The 22,668-nt window shown below is 37.9% G+C and overlaps 2 protein-coding genes across 2 annotated transcripts; both read right to left on the bottom strand.

Annotated features, from left to right (window-relative positions):
- Nucleotides 1-1,511: 1,511 nt before the first annotated feature.
- LOC146518047 (guanylin-like) lies at nt 1,512-10,880 on the bottom strand. The gene is made up of 4 exons (XM_085159284.1): nt 10,200-10,880; nt 4,899-5,039; nt 4,384-4,570; nt 1,512-3,078 (listed from the first exon to the last, which is right to left on the bottom strand). Exons 2-4 carry the CDS (start codon nt 4,965-4,967, stop codon nt 3,014-3,016), a joined length of 321 nt encoding a protein of 106 aa, XP_085015410.1. The 5' UTR covers nt 4,968-5,039; nt 10,200-10,880; the 3' UTR covers nt 1,512-3,013.
- A 3,670-nt stretch (nt 10,881-14,550) lies between these two features.
- On the bottom strand, nt 14,551-15,715 carry LOC146518048 (guanylin). Its single transcript, XM_085159418.1, has 3 exons — nt 15,548-15,715; nt 15,121-15,313; nt 14,551-15,009 (listed from the first exon to the last, which is right to left on the bottom strand). Exons 1-3 carry the CDS (start codon nt 15,620-15,622, stop codon nt 14,951-14,953), a joined length of 327 nt encoding a protein of 108 aa, XP_085015544.1. The 5' UTR covers nt 15,623-15,715; the 3' UTR covers nt 14,551-14,950.
- Between the last annotated feature and the right edge of the window lie 6,953 nt (nt 15,716-22,668).

Raw genomic sequence — 22,668 nt, forward strand, 5'->3', positions numbered from 1 at the left:
AATCAGTTGCGGGCAACAAACAAAAACAAACAGATTGTGTATTTGGAGAATTACATTAAAAGGGGGTTACCAGTTTGGTTAAGTGGACGAGTTTAGTTGAAGCCAAATGATTTATCTAACAAATAAAACATTTTTGAATATGACCCCTTAAGCTCACTCACTTTAGACTTGCTTTCATTAGACTTGCTTAATACCCTTTACTTTTACCCCAGTTCAGTGGCTTTGAAGCATCATTCTTCTTTTGTGTGCATGCAGGTTTGTGTCTGTAAATATTTCAGTTAAAAACGTTCTTTCATCAATCCAAAGGAGGCATTTTGATTATTATAAAATTGCCTTAAGGAGTTTTAAAAGTTTAACAGATTTGTGCCCTTAGTAACAAAGGATTGTATCTACCAAAGCATAAAAAAATGGTAAATCAGATTTTTGTCACTTTAATCCAAAATCAAGTACTTTGACCACTAAGACCTGCTGGGATTAAGTGAAGTTGTGCTTTGATGTGTCCGTGGATGCTTGTACATAGAAATGTTTGTCCATTTTGTTTCTGTCTGTCATAGCAAAACAAAAAACATGGAAAAAAGAAAGAAATACACTATATTACCAAAAGTTTTTACTCACACATCCTAAATTATTAAATGTGGGCTGTCCAATCACTTTCATAGCCACAGGTGTATAAAATCAAGGACCTAAGCATGCAGACAGCTTCTATGAACATCTGTGAAAGAATGGGTCACTCTCAGGAGCTCCATGAATTCCAACGTGGTACCATGACAGGGTGTCACCTTGTGAAATTTCCTTGCTACTAAACATTCCACAGTAAACTGTTAGAGGCATTATAAAAAAATGGAAGCAACTGGGAAAGACTGCAACTCAGCCATGACGTAGTGTCATGTAAAATCACAAAGTGGGGTCAGCAGATGGTGAATTGTATAGTGTGTAAAGGCCACAAGCTTTCTGCAGAGTCAATCAATACTGACCTCCAAACTTCACGCAGCCTTTAGATTAGCACAAGAACGCTACCACTGGACTCTACAACAGTGAAGACTTGTTTTCCAGGAGTAGGGAACTCTACGTAGCATACCAAAGCATACAAAAACATTTTGGACTTAGTAAGAACAATTTGGGGACAGCCCCACTTCTGACATTACTACAAAACCAAAAAAACACAAACAAGCTCCGTAAGGAAAAGGATGAGCAAGTTAGGTGTGGACGAACTTGACTGGCCTGTGCAGAGTCCTGTCCTCAACCAGAGAGAACGCCTTTGGGATGAATGCCGAGAGAATACTTATACAATATAGTGTACACAGAAGCAAAAGCTTCAATATTGCACTTACCCCTCATATATAATACAATATTTAGCCAACCAAAAATTGACAATGTGACCAAAAGCCCCCATCAAAAAAGAGTATGTCATAATAACATTAACATAAAAATAATTGGTTCTTCTCAACCGGAACAAATCTTGGATGCCTGGAGGCATCCAAGATTTGATTATCTCTTAATAATAAAAATCACAAGTTTTAATGTATTCATCCAAATGAACAGTGGGGTAGTGAAATAATAATAATTTGCTCTCAATACTACTTTTAGTTCTTTATCTTGTAATAAAAATATTAAGTTGGTGATCATTCTATATGCATTTCCCAATACTTCTGCCCAATGGGTCAAATATGGAACTATGAGTGTGCAGTCTGTCTTACTCCATACATTTCTAACCTTTCCAATAATTTGTTAGTGGTGTCAAATGCTTTAAGTCCAGACATATTAATCAATTTTCATTCTTTGTAAGGTCACTTGGGTTCCTGCCTGTTACAGTGTGAGTGTCTTTGGTGTAACGGAGCCCCTGTGCCATGTGTGGTGCGGAGTTCAGTGTACACTGTCCTGCTGTTACAGTATTATTTTTGTTTCGTCCGTTCCTCTGAAATATAGATTATGGCTCTCTATATCCAGCTGACCTGTTTCTCTTTGATTATTGTTGGGTGTTTTAATTGTCAAGCTAGTTTTGTTCCTATATTTACAAAGAACTCTTTGATTACCGCGTTCCAGTATTTGCAATGTAATCAGAATATCAGAATATTTCAAACTCTCCAGGTGTTCTGTATTCCTTACCTGTATTCGTAGTAAACTATTATGTGTTCTTTTGCTTATGATGATCTTAATATCCATGTTAATTTATTTTTATACTTTTCATATTCATTTTTAGACTCTTTTGTTCTAATTTTAAAGAATTCTTTAGACGATTAATTTTTCTTTCTGCAGTTTTTATTGTATGAGTCAGTTATTATTTCCCCCAAGTTTTCTATACCTCATTTGCATCTTCTGAACAAGCTGCTCCAGGCTTGTTTAATCATATCAGCTTTAACTATGTCTAATACATCTTGTTATCCTGCTAGTTCTGACGTCTTTCTCAATGATATTTCTATTTTCTACATCTAAAAAAATGGCAGATGATCATTTATATCATTCATGGTTATACCCCTGAGAATTTTCCCAACTACATCATTTGAGAATATATTATCTATGACAGCATCGTTTACTTCTATCCTAGTTGGATGTGGAATTGTAGGAAACAAACTTATCCAAAACATTATGTTATTAAATTCTTCAGCTTGTGTGTGTCCTTAATGATTGAGTAAATCATCATCGAATCTCCAGAGAAAAAGAGCATCTTATTATTGCATATAATGTCACATGTCAATTTTGTCTATAAAAACTTGCACACAAGCTCCAGGGGATCTGTATATACAGCTTAGCGTTGTTTTACTTCTCCAGCTTAAGTTCTGCAGTTACACATTCCACCAGATTTCCATTAAATATCATTTTTATCAACAGTTTTGCTTTGCAATGAATTTATATATAACACAACCCCTCTTCCCCTTACATTAATTAACAGTTAACAGTTCTAAATAATTGAAAACTTCTTGCTGAGACTCCATGACGCCCAGATGTAGAAGAACAATGGATGATGACACCTTAGAGACTCTCAGGGGAGGTGTGTGTCTAGCTGACGGCAGCCTCAATATCCACATCCAGCGCAGGCGGGGTTGGCACATATCTCACACTCATTCATATTTATAACCACTAGAAAGTGCAAGAAAAACAACAACTTCAGCGATTATTTTAATAATCCCAATCAGAAAAAACATTCCTTATTTTACCCAATGGCCTGCTTTCCAGTTTGAAAAATTACTCCTAATAGTGATAATTGGATGTTATTACAGCAACAAATGTCTTTTCTGATTACTTTTCTGCAAAGCCTGGTGTTGTCCTTCCAGGCATTTTGTGGTGCAGCACTTGCTGGATGTGTCTATTACAATGTGTAAACATTGGATTCGAGTCTATGAATCCATTTGAGCAACTCAACTAAACTTTATGCTTGTTGTCTGTGTCTTTAATCTTGAGTCCTACAGAGTGTTTGTCTGAGTAATAAAACGAAAGATTAAATGGAAGAGCCTGTGCGTAATTGTTTGCTGTTTAAATTTGGCAAAAGGATACTGAGACTGGCTCAGCAACTGGAGTTCAGGTGGTTGAGCAAGTCATTCATATACAAGGGAAAGGCTAATGTGCGGGAACACATAAAACATCCAGGAAAACCAGCATACAACAAAGCCTAAAAACAGGGAAACAACTAACCAACAAACTGTCACACAACATTTCATATGCAGATTGACATACGAGCTTTAGACATGCTCCAAGACATATTTTGATATATTAAATAGTGAATTTGCCACTGCTTCGAGTGTGTGGGAAACTAATTGGCTTCTCTGTCAAAATGCCAGTGACATTCTCATGTAACAATGCATGCAACAAATACCATCTACCATTCCCACAATAATAGTAGTAAAGGTGTATTAACCCTCTCAGTCTAATAGCAAACAAATGTTACATTTGCAAAAAGGTTTGAAAGAAGCACCTTGTCTGTTTCAGGAAATTTTGCTTACATGTTCTGTAAAATTAATGGCAACATATGGCATCTATGACAACTGGAATTTGTCCATTTTTAGACTGAAATCTTATTATGCTTAATTAAGCTTGGGACCAGCTATTATAGATTGAACAGAGAGCTGGTAAACAAACTGACTTACAGACTAAAACACTGTTATTGCTTTTGTCCTTAAAAATGATTGCAAAAAGATAATATGTTACACAAGACTGCTGTTGTATAATAACACATAACACACTATTTGTTTTTGGTTTGGGATCATGCTTTAAGTCATTAACACTGGTTGCTCAGAGTGTGCCCAATGAGCTACTTGCATAATTTCTTATGCATGCAATACCCTTTGCAGCAAGCTGTGGAGAAATAACGATGTGACAGGAACACACTGTAATACCGTAATGTGTTTGTGACCAAAATAATCTGATCTCCCTTTGGGCTCTTCTTACTTAGATTTGAGAAAACGGCTACTTCTTCATCCTTTTGGCACACTGGTCGAAACACCTGCGGCACAAGAGGGTTGGCACACACAGTCTTGAAAGTGTGTGCGTCAGAGTGAGGACCAAACTTTACATCTAATTCCATGATTTTCTTGAGCTGCTTCACAGCCTCCAGTGGGAAGCTTTTGTCTCCAACCTGTGGGGAGAGGGACAAGAAGTTTCCATCTGGCCCAGTAAACGTTTTGTTAATGTCGTGTCAAAAAGCTGAAATTTTCATTGTATTCGCAGAGATTAATCAGAGGAAAGGACAGGACAGTCTTTTCAGGTGTACTTTTGCAGGACACACTGAACATAAGTGAGTTGAGTGATTTCCTTGAAGTTAATGTTTTATGTAAGAAGATAGCCTGAATATATCAACCATAAGCTACTGTGGCAGAAATGCATCGAAATATACAAAAAACACCAAAGAGACTTTAAAAATGAGCCTTGGATCTATAATACTTCCAAAAACAAATGATACTTACTCTGACCCATAGTCCTTGAGGTACACCGCACTCACATCCCACCAAAAAAAGAGCAAAGAGGACTCTCATTTTTCAAGATGGTGTGAAGATGCTTTCGATTTATGATTTTCTTATGTGGTTGATGATGTTGAGACAGTAGAGCTGGAAAAGGTGAGCCGACCAAGAAACGGTGAAATGGAAAGACTTTTATAGATATTTTCAAAAATTAGGGAGGAGACTTGTAAACACAATACAAACAATGGGCGGGGGACAGTAGCAGGTGGGAGAGTCTGAACTATACTTTTTTGCTATTATAAAGTGATAAAATTAAGGCATTCGACAATCGGTTGTGAGTTCAAGCATGTTGGATCCGCTTTTTCCTTTATAAACACAGTCATGTAATCTGTTTATAACAACTAACTGTGTTATTACCTCCGTCGGCACAATATTTTATGTTTTGTGACTTTTCACACCAACGCATCTGATATCTCAGTACCAGCTAATAAATCTCATCTCTCGTCAGTGCTGTCTAATAAAGAAGCAGCTATGTATGTACACATGTGTAAATTACGACATTTTACAAACTGGCAACAGATGGGAATCACTGGAAAACAGATAAGCATATTTGATCTGAAACGGCACTGGTTTGAAGTCTGGCAGTCAAATCTGTGAGAGTCTGAGAGACAATTCTGAGAGCTGCCATCGACAACGAATTATAGCTGTCTGTGTAAACTTTATTTCATAAAACAAACCTATATCTAGTTTTATATGTTTTACTTTTGCTGAGTTAAAAGCTTAAACCTTTTCTACTTTTTATTACCTTGAGAAAGATCACAGTTTGAAGGCTTAAGATTGAACTGTATGTGATTGGGGACGACCTATGAGTGAGAACCCAAAAAGTCGAATGTTATTCATGTTCATTGATCAATGCTCATGACAATTTGCATATTAATGATTAAGAAAATGACCTCGCAGCCCACTGTTGGCCAGTGGTGCTAGTTCGTAGTCATTGTGCAAATGTACTGTTTAAAAGGTTGGGGGAGCCTGCAGTCACTTGGATGAGTGACGAAATGTTTCCCCCAGTGAAAATGCTACCTCCAGATCAACAGAATCAGCTTTTTGGGATTTCCTTACTTGGATGATTGAGCATGCATTGAGAGACTATTAGAGAGAAATTAATAAAAGCAGTGCATCAAAGTTAAAGTCCTTGAAACAGCTTATTAAAAGAAGCTGAAATTCTGTATAAGAACCATTCAGCAAAATCTGTCTTGGTTTGACTTTGATACTCTAGAAGCCAATTAAAACTCCTAATGAGCAAATATACTTCTAAGTATAAGGGGAAAAAAATACAAAGTTCACAAAATAAAATACTATTTTTAGCATTACAAAAAAATACATTAAAAATAAAATAGAAATTAAGGACAATCAAAAGAAGTCAATGCACATTTGATTCAGTGTTAATATTTGTTAGATAATTTGATATTTAGCAGCAAAAAAGAAAATCCAGGATGGCTCAAAATGTGCAGAAAAGCAGATGTTTTCATTTAAGTTTTATTTAATGTATGATTAGGGATTAAAAGAGACTGATAAGCCATCAATAAGTTTGTTGTAAAGGGGCTTTTAGGGCAATATTTAACTTACAGCTAAATTAATGTAAAATTGGGATTTGAAGACAAAACAGGCTTTACAGTTCTGACAAAGCATCTTGGATGAGAGATGAAAAGTCTTCATGACGTTTACAGAACTATAGGTGGTTTTTTTCTCTTTAAGAATTACCTGATCAGTCGAATGTTGCCCTTTTTAATGCTTTTGAGGAAAAAAATAAAACAACAAACAAAACAAAAGGGAACAAAATGATGCCACATCAAGCTACATAAGGATGAATTCAAAGACACTGAAAATCAAAGTGAAATATTGATGCGGCCTCCAAGAACTGTCTGGGATGAGACAACAGACACCCAGCATTGCAGCAGAAACTTGAGAAAGAAGAGGCACAAGAGGAGGAACCATCATGGAATGACAGTCACGCTATGTAGCACCAGCAGATAGAGGAATGGCTGACATCCAGAAATCCTACCAGTGGCTGGACAAAGCTGGACTGAAAGACAGCACAGAAGCACTAATCATGGCAGCACAGGAACAAGCTCTGAGCACAAGATCCATAGAGGCTGGGGTCTATCACACCAAGCAAGACCCCAGGTGCAGGCTGTGTAAAGATGCCCCTGAGACAATCCAGCACATAAGTGCAGGGTGCAAGATGCTAACAGGCAGGGCATACATGGAACGCCATAACCAAGTGGCCAGCGTAGTACAGAGAGACATCTGTGCCAAGTATGTCCTGGAAGTTCAGAGATCAAAATGGGACATGCCACCACGGTGGTCAAGAATGCCGAGCTAAGATCCTGTGAGACTTCCAAATACAGATAGACAAACTGGTGATGGCTAACCAACTAGAAAAGCAGAGGAAGATGTCTGTAGTGATGCTGAGCGATAGGAACTCAAGAAGCTGCAGAAATACCAAGGGCTGAAGAAGTCGAGAAGATTTGGAGGGTGAAGGGAACAGTGGTCCCAGTGGTAATCGGAGCAGTCGGTGCAGTGACTCCCAAGCTAGGCAAGTGGCTCTGGCAGTTGCTAGGAACAACATTCGAGATTTCTGTCCAGAAGAGGAACAGCAGGAACAGCAGTTTTTAATGCAACAAGCTGCAACAAACATTGTTAAAATATATATGTAAGCACATCTTGTAACCATGGCCCGTCTGTCTATAAACTGTATACACTCCAGGAATTCTCTGAATCCTGTTCTATAATCCATGTTTCATTGCAAAACTGTGCAGCATTTTAAAATAATGTCAAAACAAATAAAAATACATTTCTGGGGTCATAAGAAAACTGTGCATTTTAATTCCATGGTTCATGAAGTATGAAACTTTGCATTCTCCAAATTCATAGTAGGAAACTTAAAAATGTCACAAAAGCAATCGGACACTTGAAGGTTAAACTACACCCACATGCACAGACTTGGCTAGAACTATTAAGTAACCTTCCAAGCATTGTTGGGAAAATCAATAAAGGTAACTTTTCATTGATTTTTCACACTCAATAAGTATTATATAACTGCTTTCTGGCTGGAGCACATACAGCAATAGGTAAAAACAGTCAAATATCAAAGCAAAAATGCTTTTGATGATAAATCCCATGACTAGTTTTAGCTTATTAGTGAACTCTTTCCCTGTCTTTTAATCGGCAGCTGTTTGAGCTGTTTATTTTAAGATGATTATTAGATTTTAGCAGCAGTTTTCTTTATGGAAGTCTGTAAATGTATTTTTATGTTATAAGGAAAACAGCTCGGTCCTTAAAAAAGGTCTTCAAGAGAACAAAGATGATGTGTGGGGATGTGGTCCACATCCCCTTCTGCTTGCAAGAATAACGAGATGAAATCGTGGAACGGAGAACATCCATCCATCCATCCATTCACTTCCGCTTCTCCTTTTCAGGGTCGCGGGGGCCACTGGAGCCTATCCCAGCTGTCATAGGGCGAGAGGCGGGGTACACCCTGGACAGGTCGCCAGTCTGTCGCAGGGCCAACACACAGGGACCAACCATTCGCACTCACATTTTACTCGCACATTCACACCTAGTGACAATTTGGATTATCCAATTAACCTATCCCCACAAGCTGCATGTCTTTGGACGGTGGGAGGAAGCCGGAGTACCCTGAGGGAACCCACGCAAACACGGGGAGAACAAAGAAACAAAAAGAAAACAAACACTGAACCTAGTTATATGTATCCACAATTTTTAAACATCAAGTCCTCAAACAGGCTCAGAGAGAGGGATGGGAGCTAATGTATTAATTGCAAATCTGAAACAAATCCAATGCACTCGTTTTAAGTGAGCTTTCCAGCTTTCATGAGAGACAAACAAAGTTGTAATCGTGTCCCATGCATCAGCGCTTTAATACAACTTCTCATTTAATATGCTGAAATTGTTATGTAAATGTTCATAGATGTGAGTAATATTGCAATCTTGACTTATAAAGGAAACTGACCGAGTTAGTCAGACATTACGTTGACAAGTTCAAATGTCATCTGATTAATGGATGGGAGTGCTTGTCTAAGAGGAGATTTATTATGTTTTTTTCCTCTGAAGTAGTAACCTCGCTTTTAACAAGGCACAGATCTTAACTGCGTGCAGTCACATAAAAGGATAGACACACATAAGATTATAACATACTGTCCAATGGCAAACACTGCAGTCTCACCTATTGTCATGAATCTAGGAATGACAGAATCAAACAGATTCATGAATCCAGTAATACTTGTGGGCTTATTCCATAATTAAAAGTGGCTTGTGTGTCAAACCTGCTGATGCAGCCCTCCAACACTTCAGATCAAACCATAGCCTTTATCCATAAATTAAAATAGGCCTGGCTCCCATAGAAACTAATGCTAAATACAGAATCGCCATATGAAACGTTATAACCAAACCAAATGCGTAGGTGCACAGCGCAGTAAAGGCTGTAAATTGTCAGAACAGAGCTTCCAAACCTGATCATCATCTGTGTTAGTTAACAGAGTAAGAAGACTAGCAGCATTTATCAAAGACACCACACACCCTTGCTACTCACTGTTTACACCAACAATTAGTGTGTGATCTTATTAAGTAAACAGCTTTACCCCCAGAGTTATAGCCTCAATCACACCCGTGTGTGAATACAGAACAGACCAAAGGATCTGCAAAAATAGCTTATATCTAGTTATTTTTTAAAAAAAATAATTTTTGTTGTGCATTTACAAAACAGAGCAAAGATTAGTGAACGGAGAAAAATACAAGAATTTTTTCACCTATAAAGCCCCAAAACCCAGAATACGCCTTCGTAGCAACTCATTACTAGTTCATTATTGTGCAGGTGGCAGGGCTGGTATGCTCAAGAGTTCACTGCTGTCCTGAACTGAGAGCATGTCTGTTTAACGAGGTAGTTTGGCTGCATAAATTAAATTATTCACACTACTGAATGCTGATATAGTGCATATTTGCGTCTGAAATGAAGGTGAATAGTGCTTGAGCAGATGTTGTGTTACAGCCTGATGTAAAATTGGGTGAAAGGAAATTAAATGTTAGAAAAATTGCCTGTGCATTAGTTTTGAAGTGATCACCGGACCTGTCAGCAAACGCAAATAACCTACAAGTACATGCTCAACAAAACCTTCCTTGTGCGCGTTAAGGATAAGCTTGAATATATTAAAACTGCTTAATATATTTACAAATGTCAATGTGGATGAAAAATACACTTGTGAGACAAATTAAAACAAAAAAACAAACCTTTATTGAGGCGATAATCCGAAGGGCAGCCAGTATCAAAGTCCAGTAAACCAATAGAAGCCACACGAGGGCCAGTAAATGTGAACAAGCAGTACAACATGACATATAACTGAAGGGAGACAGAGGCTATAAATACACAAGTAATTAGGAAAAACACCAGGGTATACTACCGAAACTAGTCAGTAAAAACACACAAGTGAGTTAAAATTAAATACAGTGAACACGAGACAAGAGACTATCAAAATAAAACCGAGAATAACACAGCATGGGCTCATCTAACATTGAAACTGCAGGAAAGTACAGAAGTGCAAAAACTTAAACTTAATTACAAATTATGAAAGAAACTGCAACCAAAGTACAGAAAAATTAAACACATTGACTAGAACGGAAATAAAAATTACAAGAACAAATTTCACAAAACACATAATAAACACAACTAAAATGTTAAACTCAGAATGGACCTGTATAAATGAAACTGAATTGTATTGAATAGAATGCAGGGTTGAAAGCTCAGAACCGACAAATGTCTTACATAAAGCCACTTTCAGGTCAAGTCAGTTTTATTTGTAAGAAATACTTCAGAGGCTTCACAAGCTCAAATCATAGTAAAAACACGCCTCTCAGTGTTCTCTACGGGTACTCCTGCTCCCTCCTGTCCAAGGACTTTTAGGCAAATTAATCTGGCTGAATGTGAATGTGAATGGTTCAAGACTGTAGACCCTTACTGTCACCCTTCAGAAAATGGTTGGATTGCACCAATATAATAAAATGGATAAATAAGCAAACAAACCAAAATACTTAAAATACACAAAATGTGTGCAGTAGAGTTTTGAATAAGGTGTATATTCTCTTGATGACTCTGCAGTGGTTGGATTCATCAGCAGGGATGATGAGACAGAGCACAATCATCTGCAGCTCAACGTGGCAAAGACCAAGGAATTGATTGTGGACTTCAGGAAGACCAGGAAACACTTGACCCCTGTTTCAATCCAGTGGGTCAATATTGACATTGTGGATGACTATAAATACCTCGGCATATACATTGACAATAAACTGGGCTAAAAACACCACAGCACTTTACAGGAAGGGCCAGAGTCATCTCTATTTTTTGAGGTCCTTCAACAGTGGTCGAACAATGCTCAGGATTTTCTACGAGTCTGTTGTGGCCAGTGCGATCCTCTATGCCGCTGCATGCTGAGGGAGCAGATTGAGGGTTGCTGATGCTAACAGACTCAATAAACTGATCCGCAAGGCCAGCAATGTTGTGGGGATGGAGCTGGACTCTTTTAAGGTGATGTCGGAGAGGCGGATGCTGTTCAAGATAAAGACAATGTTGGATAACACCTCCCACCCACTCCATGACATGCTGGCTAGCCACAAGAGCATGTTCAGTGAGAGACTGAGATTACCAAAAACCACCACTGAACAACACAGGAAATCATTCCTGCCTGTGGCCATCTCCCTGTACAACTCATTCATCTAAAACACTGTATACTGCAATAGCGCCACCCTTTTTGCACATGCTCTTCTTTCTTATTCAGATATTTATCAATAAGTGACTTATATGTATGTATATATTGTAGTCTTACTTCTTGTAGTGTCTGTCTTTGTTACTGTTTGTACTGGAGCACTGTAACCAACATAATTTGATCAATAAAGTATTCTGATGCTGATTCTGATTTTAGGGTATTACAGGAAAAACAGCATTGAAATTAATGCAGGAGCAGGTTTTTTAGAATGGCACATACAAAAAAATGGCCATGTGTTAATATCGGTTGAGGTGTTATGATGGTGTGCAATTTGTAGAAATGCAGAAGTCTTTATACTTCTCTGCTTGTGAGTTCCTGCTGCATTCATTAAGGCTGTTGGCTATTTAATGGGCTGTAATGCTTTGTATCATGTTTTATTTAATATAAACAAGCCCTTAAACACAATCAGAGGTCACTGTCAGCCTCTCCGGCTTTTCGTTAGCACTATTGATTTGAAGCACTTTTAAGCTAGCTTTATGATTTAACTACAGCCCATGCACTCACGGTTTAAAGACACCAAATATTTGAATGCTTCAGATAAAATAACTTTAACTGAGATTTCAACACGTATGTGAGGTTTAAGATCAGGTATTTTCCATAGCGACTTATTCAAAATATGCAGCAGCATGAGAGTATGTACAAATTTGACATGAGGACAAAAAGTACAGCGTAAGTTTCCTGTTTTAGGAACAGCATCATATATTAATGCTGATGCTGATTAGGGAAACACAAAGACTTTAGACACTACTGAAAAACTTTAGACCGTCCTACTCTCCCTGCAGGTGTCCGAGGGATCTTCCAGAACATTAAAACTCTTTAAACATTAAAGCAGCCTAATAAAAGAAATGTGGAAATCACTTTAGTTTGTTAGCAGATCAACGTGAAATTAATTTATTGCACGGGTATTCTAGGTGTATGCTCTGTGTTATTGCAGCTACAATTCCAGCAGTGTAAAACATACTAAGCAGCAGATTAAAAGTAAGTTTTTAAAGTGTTCATACATTTTTCTGAATAACAGACATTTCCCTAACAATGCGATATGCAGTTTGCAGTTCATTCAGTGTTCCCAGGAGAGAAACTTGGACTTAAAATATGCCATGACTAAAAGATTCAGAGAAAATGTGGTTTTTCTAGATGATTTGAAACCAAAACCCATACCATAACCTGCTCCCAATCAGTTTATGTGTACAGCATCAGTCACCATGATTATGCTGAACACAAAAGCCCCCTTTTTACTTGGCATTTAGCCAGGTACATAAGAGCCAATGCCATGACACAGAAAACTCTGATTTTCAAATCCCCAAAGCTTGCTAAGCCATGAATCGTGCTTCTCAAAATAACTCACATGAAACCTCAATACAGATGGCAAAACAGAAAAGATGAAATTAGGTACAAACTGGAAATTATTATCATTATTATTTTAGAATAATAATGAAATCCAAGTAACGATCAAGAACTTAAAAACTAGAATAAATACTAGAATAATATTCCCAAAACAGAAACCCAAACTCAAATATACTCACAAAACCCTCAAAATTCAGATACACAAAAGCTCTGGGTCCATGTCATCTGTGATGACGAATTTCCTGCTATAATATTGCATGAAATGGAAATCACTTTTTTGTGTGCACACAGGTTCTGTTTACATTTATTGCTCCTCCACTTCCCTGTACACTTGACAGAAATAAATTACATCATGCCCTAGATCAAGTATTTAAAGATCTAGATGGGGATTTTAAAGGGGAGATCAGGTGTCTACATAATGCTGGATGTCTCAGTAAGTAAGTGTTATAAAATGTTACAAGCCATTTTCAAATATATATATATATATTTTGGCCAGTTGTGATTACACAGTGTAGTGGTTCAGTTCCACAGGCAGTGTTGCCAACTCCTCAGTAAGGAAAATTACTATTGGCTGTCCTAAAAGTCGCTAAAAGTCGCTAAATGACGTCATCGCCTAATTTGCATAATTGGTCATGCTGATGTAATTGTAACCTACGTTGTAGGAGAGAAAAATAACATTGTGGAAGAGACATAAAGTGAGCTAAAAACGTCCTAAATGCATTTAGAACTACAAATTTAATTTCTTTTAGCAATTATTGTATTTTTTAATGTCACAATTCCAACCCTACTCCTTTATCCGGGCTTGGACCGGCAAAAGTGACCCGAAATAGGCACTCTGGTGGAGTTACTTTGTGTGTGTGTGTGTGTGTGTTTATAAGTAGTTTTAAACCTTGTGACCCACAAAACAACATAACAGTAAAAGAAGAACTGACTGCGTTACAGTCAGTACGGGAGTAGCGGCTGTGCTCATGCGCGATTCATTTGCAGTTTGGACGCATAGACGGGAACATCTCCTGCCCTGATAGCAGCTGGGGGAGGGTTGCTGATACTTTGCACGAGCGAGGTGCCCACGGCAGCACCCGCTGCTTGTTGAGAGTAAGAGCGATACGCGCTTTCACGTCAAAATGTCGTCATAAATGAGTCTCCAATAACACCAGAAAAAGTCGCCAGATTTGTCCCTAGTCACTTTTTAGAAAAAAAGTCGCTAAGGTGGTCTGAAAACTCGCTAAATATAAGTTGGCAACACTGTCCACAGGAAGGGCATCTAGCATTAAACTGTGCTGTAGTGATGCCCTGTGACGAGGAAAGCGCTGAAAGTAGCTGGTAGTCAGATTTCCATTTAAAATATGGGTCAGATGTTGTTACAACTAACAACATGAAAAATAATATATTTGCTACCTTTGTGTTAATTAGAATGGCAATATATATATATTTGTATTTGTAAAATAAGATCACAATGTACACGTCATCTATCAATGAAGGCTTTTTATTCCAAACAATAATAATAAAAAGAAAACATTTCTTTAAATATGAATATAAAGCAAGGCAAGATGGAAATGTAACAAACGAAAAATCCAAAACAAAATGCATGCCAAAGAATTTTCTGCAAAAAAATAAAATAGTAAATATGCTATATTATGCTAAGTAACAGTTTGCAAAACATTCCCCATTTTGTCAGATTCTTTTTTTCTTTTCCTTTTTGAGATACCTGAAAATTTTAGACTAAAAGTATCCAATGGGCCAGAGTCAAAAACGCAGAGATAAAGCCATTGGTTCATCATTGCATGTGGTTAAAAGTCAAATTTCCTTAAAACATTTTAGCAGGGGATGAAAAATTAATCACAAGTAAGCAGGATGTTTCTGGCTTGCTTTGTTTGTTTAGCAACCAGTGCAGGCAGCAAATGCGCAGATCTCACAGATGTCCAAGGGTACAGCAGCTAAAATGAAGACAAGAAATGGAAGCAGATAAGGTACACTGATGAGTCATCTATATTTAATACTTATGACCTAAGATGTTATGATTCAGGCAAACTGTCTAAATGCCTTACATAATCTGAGAAGGGAAGCAGATGCTCCTCTCTGCCTGCAGAGTGGCAGAAACTCCTGTGGGAGCATGGGGTCAGCGCAGAGGGACATGGTGTTAGCCTTCAGTCTTGGGTTTTGTTGTCCTGTCATACCGTTACTCTCCGACAGCTCTTGAAGCCGCTTGACAGCTTCCATTGAGAAAGACAATCCGTTCTCCTGAAAGAGAAGCAATTTCAGTTACAAAGGCACTGCAACTTCATCTAAAGCTTCAGAGTCTACACAGTTTCAGTATGATTTGTAATCCATGAAAATCCAGAACAAAAGTTAGTTTAATTTCCCAAAATTTGAGCTTCACTCTCTCTACTAATGAGCAGAAAATTGTCATTGTTCAAGCCTGCAATCTCATCATGAACACATCAGTCATGCAATGATGCTAAGAAAGGCACTTACTTCAACTTGCACAGCCTCAGAGGTCCAGCCCAGAGCCAGGACGACGAGAGCTGTGATGGCAAATGTGGCTTTCATGGTGACAGTAGACAGCAGTTTGTCTTGCAGTCTTTTTGCGTCTTATTGTAGATGTGCTCAGCAGGTGCTCAGTTTGATGTTTCTGATTTCCCTGTGCCTACAAGCCTCCTTTTATACAATTCTACCCAGCCGCCCCATTATCATGTGACCAGATATGCCGCAAATGAGAGCAAAGTTTTTCTCACGGGTTAATAATTAGTGAGATTAGAGTTAGTGTTTTACAAGGCTGTAAAGGGAAATTCATAAATCCTACTTTGAGCTCATCGCCTCTCTGATTAGATTTATGGATCTCTGGCTCACGTGTGCTGCATCTTGGGTTGGTTAAAGAGTTACCTTGAATTCCTCTGACGGTAGTGACTCACAGACCCATTGTTAGAAATTGATCCAAATAATGGGCTTTGTTTAATGTGGAAAAATGTCAGACAAACAGTTTTTATATTTAAATAGGCCTCCCCCCCCCCTCACATAGCGCATTGTTTATTACAGAAAAGGTTTATTTATGTCAGTGTCAGTACTTTTCTTTCATATCTTTGATTTCCTTATCAACAAAAACACACCCAAAAGCACTTAACTGGACTACAGCTATAAGCAAATAGTGTTCTCTCCTATGTGAGATGTGTACAGAGATCTTATTAGCCCCTGGCTGAGAATACTCACTGAATACTAGTGCAAAAAAAAATTGACTGCTTTTCCTGCTTCTGCTGCAGAAAACAGCTGAACAGAGTTCAGTTTTATTTATTTATTTATTTCTCCTTGACAAGCCTGCCCTGACTTGAATTAATCATCCTTAAAAGTGCATGGTCATGCTTTCTAAAATGATTTTTTTGACGTGGTGCGATCAGGGTGGGTATAACATAAGTTGCAAAAGGTTTCAAGCGGTACAGAAAAGTTTGTATCTCACTTGTTTATCTATGGAAGTATTTCTCTACAGGCTATAGTGCGCATCAGGATCTCTAAGAAACATCTGACCTTCCATTAATAAAACAAAAAAGAGATGCAAGTAAAGTTAATTGACTTGCTTTGGAATGGCACCAAATGTGCAATCACGTACACGGCAGTGGGTGTGGCAGCCCAGAGACACAGCTGGCAGGATTTTAATGAGTTCATTAAAAACAATTTTTTTACCCGTAGCATGAAGGATCAATCTATCCAGTGAACAGACCTGCTGTGGCACAGTGCATCTCAAATATATTTTGGTCATCTTTAGTTTGAGTCTGAGCGATTTATCAGGTGATTTCAGCTAGAGCAGGAAAATGACGTTATTTTATTTGTTTTTAATTATCACTTACTTCCCTGAAGAAATCTAATCTAATAACAAATATATTATGTAGCTCATTTCTTTACTATCCTTGATTACACCTGTAACGTGAACCTGCTGCATTTCTGGCTCTGTGTTAAATTTATATATATATACTGGTGCTATAATTGGACCTTAAGATGAAGCAACTTTTTGTCTTCTAGCTCTTTCATTGCTTACATGACCAAAATTATTCACTAAATTGTTGTAATTTAGAGAATAATTTGTAATGTAATATGCTGTAAGCTTTAATTTGCATTGGAAAAGACCATGGTGTACATGCATTTTGTCCATGAAGGGCAGGTAAAACATTAACAGTAACATTAACAATTTAACCTAATGAGCTCAGAAAGAAAGTTACTGGACTTCTTTAAGGTAACCTGTGAGTATTTCTTCTGGGTAATTTTTAAAATGCTTGTATTTGTTTTAATGGCATTGCCCAAATCACCAAAACATGCTTATCCTCTGCAGGATAAAAAAAAATCTTTACGGCCATTTAGCGAATTAAACTGTTTTTCTTCCAGCCGTTGGAAATTGTCTTAAAGAAGAAGAAAACAGCAGTGGCTGTTGCTAATTGTCCTGCTGTTTTTTTTTTTTGTTTTTTTTTTACATCACAGGGCATTTATCTGTTAGTGAAGCAGATACTGCTTACAACTGGGAACTGAATACTTTGACGTGGAGAATCTAGTCGGCTAAGTAGCTAAAGGGGGTTGCTTCAGCCGCCTTGGTGATAATGAAACAGGTGCACTAGAGGGGCAACAAATGAGGAATGGCATTAAAGCTCGAGGCCACTGACATATTTTCCTCACTAATCTTTTCTAATGTTTTTTTCATTTGTTTTTCATTGGGCTAGGGTCATTTTCACTACTGGTAGCATGAGGAGATACCTCGACTCTACAGAGGTTGCACGGGTAGTCCGACTCCTCCGGGATGGCATATTGATAAAAGCCATTACCAGATGGTTTACTGTGTTTCCCAGTGCAGCCTGAAGAGCTGGAGGATACAGACAGTTACTCTCAAAGAACTGAACAGGTCCCTAGCCCATTAGCAGGACCAATATCACCTGCTTTGTGTTCATCCTGTTTCTGGTGTGAATCAGAAACAAACTTGGCCTGAAGCTGGGTTGGTGTTGGGTCTTTGGCCAGCACCTTTACAGGTTAGGTAACGGCACCCTGACTGCCATTAGGTAGCCTAGCTCCCAGAGGATGAAGACATTGACACCACTAACTGGCCCTGATGCTCACCTGACTTAAATTCAATGAAGCACCTCTGGGACACTGTGCTTCGGCCCATGTGACGCCAACAGGTTGCACCTCAGACTTTCCAGGAGCTCAGTGAGTCCGGATCTTGGAGGAGATTCCTCAGTACAGCATCCATTGCCTCATTAGGAGCATGTCATTAAATTGAGCCCTTATTAGGTTGATCATTTTTATTTTCATCAAACAATGTGGCATCCTATCATTTCTAACACATTACTCAGTCTATATCAGTATAGATATCCAATATCATTATTTTTCCTACTGAGGTAAAGTGTTTCTTTAATGTTTTGAGCAGTGTACTTAATTTGTTCCTTACTGGAGGGGAAAGTCACCGTTTTGTCTTTACTCCTGTGAATTCAGTAGTCTTCAGGTTTCTTTATTACTCAATTGACTTTTACAACAGTCCGCTCTAACTATTGTTTATGACATCTCGCCTTATTTGATTTATAGCCACACTCAGACTGGTGTTTTATCAACTTCTGTTTTCACAGTTTGGTGATTGCCTCCAGTCAAACTGCTGTCTTTGCACTTTATTGAAGTGAGTTTATCTTACTGCTGAGCAGTCACACACGTTTAATAGCAGAGGAGAATGAATACTCATTCATGCTAATTTATGGTGTTTTAGTGGGTAAAAATGATTTACCCACGAAAACACCCACTTCACACCACGGTTGACCAGCTCTTCATCTTATGACAGTAGTCTTTTCCTTCTCTACATTAAAGTGCTGCAGTTTGACAAAAGATGTTATAAGAAATAGTTTTCATTGAGGATGTCCTGCCCTTAACCCTCAAGTGAAGGTACTTTGAGCCGCTCCCAAATTCCCTAGGAGTTCTCACAGCGGATGGATCTGTCTGCTTTGATTTGGCACAGGTTTTATCCTGGATATCCTGGACGTCTGGTCCATTTTTTCAGCTTTAGGGCTGGCACTAGGAGAACACTAGCTTTTTACTGGGTCGAGTTTGTGTATCCTCAAACTAGGGATCTTCTGCCTGTAAGGCAAATGCGATAACCTTGGTGGAGCCATGCTGTAACCCTTAACAGACCAAACTTATTTTATCAACTAAAATTATTGTGTAAATTAATCGAATAGATTACATAATAAATTAATTCAAAATCACATATTACACATTAATTATAAATTATATCGTGTTTCTAAATTAATATCTTTTTTTTTTCAATAATACTTGAATTAAATTAATTAAAAAAGTTGAGGTGTCTATGAGGGAATTCTGTTTTTTCAACAGAAGAGTAAAAATGAGAACAACATAGAGGAAGCCACCTAGGGCAGAATCAAACCCAGGCCCCTGCCGTAGCCTTTGGCAATGACAACCTGCTCAACCTGCTTCACTGACCTGTACCTGTACTGGCACAGAACCTATGAAACATTTTTAAGATAAAAAAAATGTTACAATGGCACATAAAAATATACCTAATGTGTATATTCAATGTTATCACTCATAAGTTTGCGTTTTATGTTTTTGTTTTTTTCTCAGGTGTGCCACATTTGGTGTCACTGACGTGCTGGAAAATAAAGTTAGGAAAGAGTGAAAAGCAGCCTGGAGGCCAGTGTCACGGTGGTTTAGTTTTTATATATTTCAAACTTGACTGAACAATGTCCGAGTGCTGCTTGAAAGGAGACAGTCAGGGATTTTTGGCAGAAATGACAAAGGATCACAGGTGTTACTGACGGAGGCGACAGCTTCATCATGCCTCATGGCATCGTGTTAAAAGGCAGGCGAAGATTAGTCTGCCCATCTAGAATATAATTTTTCCATCACTGCTGATTGGAATTGGAGCCGAGAAATGTTTGTGAAAACTGGAGAGTCAAAGAAAAAGCCAGATATTAGTGGGTGTGTGTGTTTCTTTTCTTTTTTTTTACTATGTGTGTGTTTGTGTGTGTGTGAAAAAGGTGTTAGGAAGGACGTTAGGATGTTATCTGTCTGAATGTGTCAACAATTGTGACATACAGGAAACCTGTACTATATGCCATTCTCACAGTTTATGATGACACTGACTCAAGCCAATTGAGTCACTGTATGATGTAAGCAGGGGTAATGATAACTTCAGTTGTCTTGTGGATGTTGTGGTTCGGCACTATATATATATATATATATATATATATATATATATATATATATATATATATATATATATATATATATATAATCTAATTAAAACGTAAAATTATGCCTATGTCATCATTTAAAGGCTGTGTTAGTCAGCTTTTGCATTGCCTTTATCATACAGCCAGTGTAGAAGGGTGGTACTAGTATATGAGGCTAAGCCCGCACTGTTAATCAATAATCTTCACTTCAGACAGGAAAGGATTCTTTTCAGTCCAACGGGCTGCCACGTAAGGCTGTCTGGCGGAAATGTGTGGGCAGTACAGTGTGTTGTAAAAATATTGGGATAACTCAATACATGTTAATAATTTAATAGTGCTGAAGCATTATTATGGGCTGATTTGATGTGACAAAGTGTTGAGTAATAGGTTAGAGTTGGTGAGTAACTGGGTCTGGCATGTTACTGCACAAAGTGACCTCTGTTAATCTCAAATAAAATAAACAGACCAGATTAAGAGGCCCAGTTAAAAACTGGTCAAAACCTTTTTTTCGCATCACTATTTGTCCAAGCTTGTCAAAACAAACAGTTTTCTGTTTGCAAAAAGTGAATAATTGCCTCCAAGTCATGGAAAAGAGCAATTATTCACACTAATGGCAGCAGTTTAGGGTGGAGAGAGTAAATCATCAGCCTGAGAGTGAATAGAATCTCTTCAAGTAGTGTGACTTCTCAACATTTCACACTCAAGTGGGTCAATTAAACTATCCGTCAAACTTCTGCAGGCTGCTAAGATGTATTTGTGGATGTTAAGACTAAAAACACCCCAGCATGAAAGCAAACAAACAAATAATACACAAAAAAGGCTCTCATCAATGCAGGACAAGAACAAGACCTAAGCACCAGAGCCATATTGATAGAACTCTGCTCACTCTTTTCTACCAGTACCAACTTGGTTTAACCCGACTCGAGACGCTTCTCTACTTGGTTTTAGCTGTTTTCATTATAATTGAGTGCCACTTAAAATATGCATTAAGTCAAGGTCATTACAGCAATACAGCTGAAAGTCCTGTGACGTCATTTGTATGCGACACAATAACACAGCACAACAATGTACAACATTGAGGAGATGATATACCTGCTGCTCTGTCACACTCAGGGACTTTGCTGTAATTGATGCCCGTTCTGTTCTGTGCCCTAGCAGGGGGTCCAGTTGTTGCTTTTCCTGCCATAAACTTTACCATTTTCCAACTTGGAACAAATATTTATTTGTCTAAACTACTACTGACTCTTTGTGATTATGATTTATGTTTTTAGGGCTGTAAAACATTTTGAAATCATGTCATCCATGGTCATGGTCATTGAAGAAATTTTATTTTACAAGGAGATGTCGAGAAATCCAAACGTGCCACGGTTACTCCATTTCTTTACTGCTGGATAACGAACTTTTGCCCTTTTTACGCATTGTTGCAGCTAAATGCAATTTATTATCTCAAAACAACTCTGACTCTTTTATCCTTTATCACAACAACATCAAGATAAAAGTATTCTGACTGTTTATCACTGTGACTTATCAGTGTGGGTGTGACTGAAGGTAAGACACTGCTAATTTGAAAAGTACTTTACTTTTGTGTTTGGAGAGGTTTGAATACTACATTATAACAGTTACTGCACCCATACACAGAAATCATTTGCTCTCTGTTGTTAAGTAGTCAATAGTAAACTGGTAACATACTAAACTGAACGCTTGATAATGTTTTTTATTTTTTCCAGTTTCCATGTTGTTGTTTCAGCTAAAAAACAACATGTTTATTATAGGATACTCTCAGAGTAAAGGTTCAAAATATTAGCTCAGAAAGTATTCAGACTTTTCACTTTGTTATATTGTAATTGGGTCTATAATGTATCCATAATCAGTAATCTATAATGGCAAAGTGGACTTTGACTTCATGGCTTCATTTGGTTCTGACATACAGGACACGTAAAAATATCGTTTTCTACCAGTGGAGTCCAATCAAGAAATAACAACATTGCAGTCATATTGAATAATAGAAAACTAAACTAACAACTAAAATTTAATCTACTATGCAATACTTTCTGGTGTAATTGACTATAATAGACTGTATGTTAATCTTGTGATAACAATAACTGAAATGTTCAATTTAACAATTCACAATAACAGTTACCTCAGTTGGCATTTCTCTAAAGACCCAACAATTTTAGAGAGAAACCCCAGCAATCAGGGAGCGCGGTGGCGTGGTGCATAAAGTAGCACTGTTGCCTCACAGCAAGAAGGTCCTGAGTTCACCTCCGCTGTCTGTCTGGTGCCTTTCTGTTGTTTTTGCATGTGAGTTTGCATGTTCTCCCTGTGTTTGTGTGGGTTCTCTCTGGGTCCTCTGTCTTCCTCCCACAGTCCAAAGACATGCAGTTA

Source organism: Neolamprologus multifasciatus, chromosome 5 (genome assembly GCF_963576455.1).
Source record: "Neolamprologus multifasciatus chromosome 5, fNeoMul1.2, whole genome shotgun sequence".
Lineage (NCBI taxonomy): Eukaryota > Metazoa > Chordata > Actinopteri > Cichliformes > Cichlidae > Neolamprologus > Neolamprologus multifasciatus.